The sequence below is a fragment of the Symphalangus syndactylus genome, chromosome 2 (assembly GCF_028878055.3).
Source record: "Symphalangus syndactylus isolate Jambi chromosome 2, NHGRI_mSymSyn1-v2.1_pri, whole genome shotgun sequence".
Taxonomy (NCBI): Eukaryota; Metazoa; Chordata; class Mammalia; order Primates; family Hylobatidae; genus Symphalangus; species Symphalangus syndactylus.
In genome coordinates, this window is record NC_072424.2 from 100875308 (window position 1) to 100881931 (window position 6624).

Below are 6624 nucleotides of genomic sequence, written 5' to 3' on the forward strand. Positions count from 1 at the left end.
CTTTCTCAGGAACTGAACTACATAAGGATTTGGAGGCAGCTGTCATCGGTGTCCACTAGTCTTCTTCTTTGTCAGCTAATGAGGCCCTTTTTCTTCAGCCATTCTGCCTGAGGCATGATTCCTCATATGGCCCATCATGTGAACACATTTTTCTCTATATCTTCTACACATCACCTGCACTCTGCTCAGCTGCACCCACCCCCTAAAAATTATTTAACTGTTCTTGTTGATTCCAGCCTTACCTGCTCCCCTACTCACAATTTATTATCCACATGGCAATCCAAAAATCTTTTTAAAATATAAATCAGACCTTGTCACATATTGGCTTTATTTTTATTTTTATTTTTATTTTTTTGAGGCAGGTTCTCTTTGTGTTGCCCAGGCTGGAGCGCAGTGGCGTGATCATGGCTCACTGCAGCCTCGACCTCCCTGGGCTCGAGCAATGCTACCACCTCAGCTCCACAAGTAGCTGGGACTACAAGTGCCTGTCACCATGCCTAGTTAATTTTTATTTATTTGTTTATTTTGTAGAGACCGGGTCTCACTATGTTGCCCAGACTGGTCTCAAACTCCTGGCCTCAAGCAATCCACATGCCTTGGCCTCTCAAAGCACTGGGATTACAGGTGTGAGCCACCATGCAGGCCTTGGCTTTATATTTTTAATGACTGCTATTTATATAATGAATAGAATCACCTCCTTATCATGGCTTACAAGATGCTACCTGATCCGACCCTGCCTCCCTCTCTCCTCCAGGTGTATCCCGTCTTCTTCCTCTTCCCCTGCTTTTCAGACACACTAGTCTTCTCTTTTTGCCCTTGTCACTGCCACCTGGAATGTTCTTTTCCTTCATCTTCAAATGGGTGGTCCCAATCAAAGGTCAGCTCCTCAAAAGAGTCTTTTGATCTTTGTCACCCACCTAAGACCTCCTGTTCCCTCCTCATTCTGGTCACTCCCTGTCCATCACCCTTCTTTATTTGATTCTCTTCATAACACTTTTAGCCTGTGAAATTGCTGATTTTGTTTAATTTTATACCCGCTCCCCACCCCAAAGTAAGCTTCAAGGAGACCATATTGCCTATGTTTACCCTATTCTCTGAATCCCCAGTGCCTGGAGAAGGTCCTGGAAAAACAGAGGGTGCTCAGGAAATACCAGTTGAATGCATGGAGGAGTGCTCTGCTGCCCATCAGTGGCCCCCTTTAAGTGCAGTATTCGTAACTGAATAGGGAACATCTGACCTGGTATTGGCACTTGCATTTAAGTTGCAGGTTCTCGCTCTGCAGGATAGACCTCACTGGCTTCTTTGGGTTACTGTTGTTGTCAGTGTTGCTATTGTTCAAGCAGCCAAAACTGACTCGTATGGGTGTTCCTAAAACTGGAAAGTCTCTTTACTTACCAATCCATATCCTCCTATTGTTTATGTTTGTCCTCCAATCAGATTATTTTAATTGATTAAGGCCCATCTTGTTAGATATAGCCTAGTCTATCCACCTTTTGTATCCTGATTCTTTTCTCCAATTAATTAGACTGTTTTCTCCCCTGCACACTTTGCTTATAGCCCATTAATGTCCCCAATCCTGAGTTTTCTGCCAGTGTCATGGGCTGATTAGTTTTAGGCATTGTTTGGTATCATATGAAACATTTATGATTCTATGGAAAACTCCTGAAGAATGAGATTAAGAAAGGTGTTGCACTTGATTCTTGTGTTCTCTATGTCAGGGAATGGCAGTTCGCCATCAACGACAAGAGAAGATTGCTCCTATGTTCCACACTGATTCCTCTTGGCCCTTTTCTTTTTGTAGTTTTATGATATCTTTAGATTAAGAGGGAGAAAATAATTCCATCACTAAAGAGTTGTGGATAATTCTTCTTTTGGGTAAATGTAGCTAGACATGCAAAAAGATGACTTTGTCTTTTGGTATAAATTTATGGAGGAACAGCATAGTCATGTGTAAAGATACAAAGTTCACTAGACTAAGTATTTTAGAACTGGAGAGTGTCTTTTACCTTATGTCGCCAATGCCTGTGATAGTGCCTGGCACATAACAGTAGTGAGTAACAGTACTTATTTTCATGATACGTACTTCTGATTATTGAATAGTGAATATATTATTATTGAATAAGGTTAAGCATTTATTATTGCTCTGTGCCAAACCCTGTTCCAATGCTCTGTGTATGTTGATTCATTTGCTTCTTGAAGCAACTAATAAAGTAGTAGTATCCCCATTTTATTGATAGAGAGACTGAGAAACAGGAAAGGTAAGTGACTTCCACATGTTGCATAACTACAAAGTAGCAATGCTAATATCTGTACATAGGCAATAGTATTCCATGAGCCATTTCCTTAACCATATGCCAGAATTTGTGCCGGGGTTTTTTTTTTTTTTTTTTTCCGAGACGGAGTCTCGCTGTGTCACCCAGTCTGGAGTGCAGTGGCTCAATCTCGGCTCACTGCAAGCTCCGCCTCCCGGGTTCACGCCATTCTCCTGCCTCAGCCTCTCTGAGTAGCTGGGACTACAGGCGCCTGCCACCACGCCCGGCTAATTTTTTTTGTATTTTTAGTAGAGACGGGGTTTCACCGTGGTCTCCATCTCCTGACCTCGTGATCCGCCCGCCTCGGCCTCCCAAAGTGCTGGGATTACAAGCGTGAGCCACCGCGCCCAGTCTATGTGCCGGGGTTTATGGATGCATCGTTGCATCTGATCCTCATTATAAATGTGTGATGTGGGTATTATTTTTCCGATCTTAAAAAATAGAGAACAAAATCTTAGGAAGTTTAGTCTTCCCGTGATCACACAGCTAGTAAACTGCTGTTATTAGCAACTGGAGTTATGATCTACTTCTGTCCAAAATCTAGTTTCTTAAACACTATGTATTGTAGATGCATGAGAAATGAGTATTGGATATCTAAATCTAAATTACTAGTTTTCAAGAAAGAAAGAAAAGTTATTCATTGTGAAAACAATAGAAGCTGCATAGAAACCCCTGAGATGGGCTGGGCACAGTGGCCCATGCCTGTAATCCCAGCACTTTGGGAGGCCAAAGTGGGTGGATCACTTGAGGTCAGGAGTTTGAGACCAGCCTGGTCAACATGGTGAAACCTCATTTCTACTAAACATACAAAAATTAGCCAGGCATGGTGGTGCACGCTTGTAATCCTGGCTACTTGGGGGAGGTGGGAGCATCAGTTGAACCCTGGAGGCAGAGGTTGCAGTGAGCAGAGATGGCACCACTGCACTCCAGCCTGGGTGACACAGTGAGTCTTCGCCTCAAACAAAACAAAACCAAAACAAAGAAAAAAAAACCCCAGAAACCTCTGAGATGTATGAGTTAACGATAGCTCCCTCTGCTGTGGCTGGAATAAATCAATTCATTAATACTTCTGATCCTGCACAAATAATCCTGTTCTGTCATAAAAGAGAGTAAAAAAAAATTGGACTAAAATAACTATACACTTGGGACAACTAAATACCAAAAAGAAAAAGAATTAATCGCAAATTGTTTCTGACTCACTTTTGTTCTGTGATTGAGGCATTGTTTCACATATGGAATCAGCATTCATCATCCAACAATCCTCATATCTGTAGTGCATGCTAAAAGCAAACTAGAAACTTAATCCCAGGTTGAATAATACACTGTAATTTAAAATATTTTGTTAAAAATGTCATATTCTCCAATATTGTTTTCAAAAACAGTCATGATGTCTGTATAATGTGTAATAGAATATTATGGCAAATGCTTAACTATTGTGCCTTGTGCAGTCTGAAGAGCTTTGGTAGGTACTTATGGAACATTATTAGGCTATACCTCAATATTTATATATTTAATTTTATGAAAAATTTAAAATTTATTTTCTATAAAGAAAATAGAATTGCTTTCTCTGTTATCCTCATTACTCTTCATTTTGAGTGCTTAATACTGAAGTTTTTCAATATGGAAATTATTTACTGGCTAGAAGTCAAGACGTGAAGACCTTACTCTTTTCCAAGCCCTATGATGCACGTTGTATTCACAATAAGGAAAGAAACTGATAAAGTCCCTGCTTATGGAACTTGCAGTCTAGTTCATATCAGTTGTCAAGTTAATACTTTAGCACAGGACATTAAATGAGCCTCTTTCTCTTTGAACATGAATTCATCTGAGAGCCAATTTGCTTGGCTGGGTCTTACCTAAAAACAAAGTTAAAAGTCTAATTACTTAGTCTTTTGTGCAATTGTCTCCTTTGTTAAAAAGTATTTTATTCATGTACTTTAAATAAAGATGATTATGTATTATTGCATTTAAAAGTGACACAAAATCTCTATTCTCTCTATTCTTTCTCCTTATTGTCCTTTTCCTCATCCTATTCTTATACTTGTATCTTATCCTATTATTATCTTATATCCTCATCTATTCTCTCTTATGCTCACACACACAACTTTAGTAAGTCCTTTTTTCCATGATAGGCATCTAATGCCTATTTAATATTGAGATAAAATAGTGTAAATGACACTTAGGAAACAAAATCTCTCAATTTTTTAATGCTTTCACCTTCATTTTCATTCCCTCTTTAGGAAATAATTTAAGTTTATTTAAATTTAATCAGTTTATCAGTTAATCCTGTAATTATTTTTTCTTTGATAATTAGTTCCGTTGCTGTTCTTTTTCATTTGCATGTGCAGTTGTGTTTTAGCTTATAGTCTTTTCAGAAGTTAATGAGGTCTGCTAAGAGGCATATTGCCACAGCAAAAGCCAATTGGCTGGAATGCAGCAGCAGGGGAAGAATTCATTACCAAGGAGAATTCTAAAAGGGCAGCTGCTTACTAAATGCTATAGCTATTAAGATGGCAGCTTCCTGCCATGACAGAGCATGTTTCATTGATTTTCCTCTTTCCCACTCTCATATTGTTTCCTAATGACAAATTGAGACAGAAGCCCCACCTGCTATCAAAGGCATGTATAAGTGGGTTTTCAAATTATGTGCTTTCCTAATCATAAAGTGTTGCTGCCTAAACAAGAGGGGGTTTTACTTTTTAAAAATCTATAACTGTTCCATGAAATTTTCAAGATGAAGGTTGATTTTATTTGGATATTCTACTAGGACATTTAACAGAAACATACAAATTTTGATCTTTTTGTTGATACAATCGTTAAAGTTAAAAAATGACGGTCAAAAAAAAGGTGCATTCTTGTTGCATGTTTTTCATATTTTTTTAAAGACTGGAATTAAGCCTCCTGTTATTTCTATTTAGTTTATCATAATAATCATTTCACTGTAATGTTTTTTCCATTTGGAGATGTTTTATTGGAAAACATCTATCCTACACTAGAAATTTGTGATATCTCAAAGAAAAGAATCTTGCCTAACTGTGAAGAGCTCTTAAGCCTCGTATTGTCTATTTAGAATCATTGGCGGCTCACTATTCTATTTAAAGGCCAGAGGAGATTTTTTCCTCACTCCAGTGCAAAACATCACCAGCAGTGGTTTTTCTCTAAATGTGCAACATCCACAATTCATAAATTTCTTGATATAGAGGAAGGGAATTCACATTCTTGGGGGAAGTAATGACAAAAAGACAGAGGAGAGAATGTCATCTGCACAATTACTTGGTAATAACTCACTGACGCTGGCTTTATCCTTTCCAGATCTCAATCAGTAGTGGATCCTACAGTACTAAAACGCATGGATAAAAATGAGGAAGAAAACATGCAACCATTGCTTTCTCTGGACTAATAACTTCTCTACATCCCCTTCATGGATTAGAAATGGAAAGTATTGGTTTTCAGCAACAGGGACAACACTGTGGAGGAATTACCAGCTGGAAACCGACTTATTCATGTTAATGTAGCATAATATATAATAAGGCATCAGGCTTTCCTTGGCCTGAACCATGGGGGCCCTGGGCTGGATTTTTAAAATGTCAATAATTTATTCTGTAAGTGCCAAGTTCTTTGTAAATATGATATAATCTTCATGTCAAGTTTGTAAATTTCAGTAGTAACTCAGTTTGGAAAAAGGTTGGCTCAAAAGTCTATGCCAGTGATACAAACTATAACAAAAAGCAGAAAAGACACAATCAAAGCTAATTAAATGTAGCCCTCTTTCCTATGAAGCCATATTTCAGCTATCATAGTGATTGTTTCATTGTTTTTCTCTGAAACTCTGTCAGTATTCAAACATTCTCTTAATGGGCACACACAACTAAATGATTCCAGGAAATTTTATGATTAGTGTATTTCCTGTCTAGTGATTTTCATTTCAGAGAAATGTATCTTAGTAACTATCATTGGCCTTGCATTTTGGAGGCAAGGAATGGCAGATGAGCTGGTAAACTGAACACTTGAACTCTTCTATGTTGTTTGTTTAATTCTTGGAATCTTGTGAAAAGATGTGTTTCCTCAATTAAGATGTAGAAATGTAAAAAAGAGTGGATTCTTTTTAAATTGCTGTCTTCACAATGTGCCCTTTATTCAAGACCCCATTATATTTCTTCCTAATGTACTCTAAGTACATTTCCCCTCCAAAACTCTTTGACTAAGAGAATGAGAACTCATATGTGAATAGTGTTTTGACAGCTATATATTTTTACTGAGCTCTAATAAATCCTTGATGTGACAGGCTTATAAAATAAATCATAGATATTCA

At 38.0% G+C, this 6624-nt stretch overlaps 1 protein-coding gene across 1 annotated transcript in view; it reads left to right on the forward strand.

Moving 5' to 3' along the window:
• CLVS2 (clavesin 2) overlaps nt 1-6422 on the forward strand; it is a 67047-nt gene extending 60625 nt beyond the window's left edge. The window contains exon 6 of the mRNA XM_055263021.2: nt 5625-6422. Coding sequence (XP_055118996.1) covers nt 5625-5712 — 88 coding nt within the window. The 3' untranslated portion in view covers nt 5713-6422. The remainder of the gene's footprint in view (nt 1-5624) is intronic.
• The last annotated feature ends 202 nt before the right edge of the window (nt 6423-6624 follow it).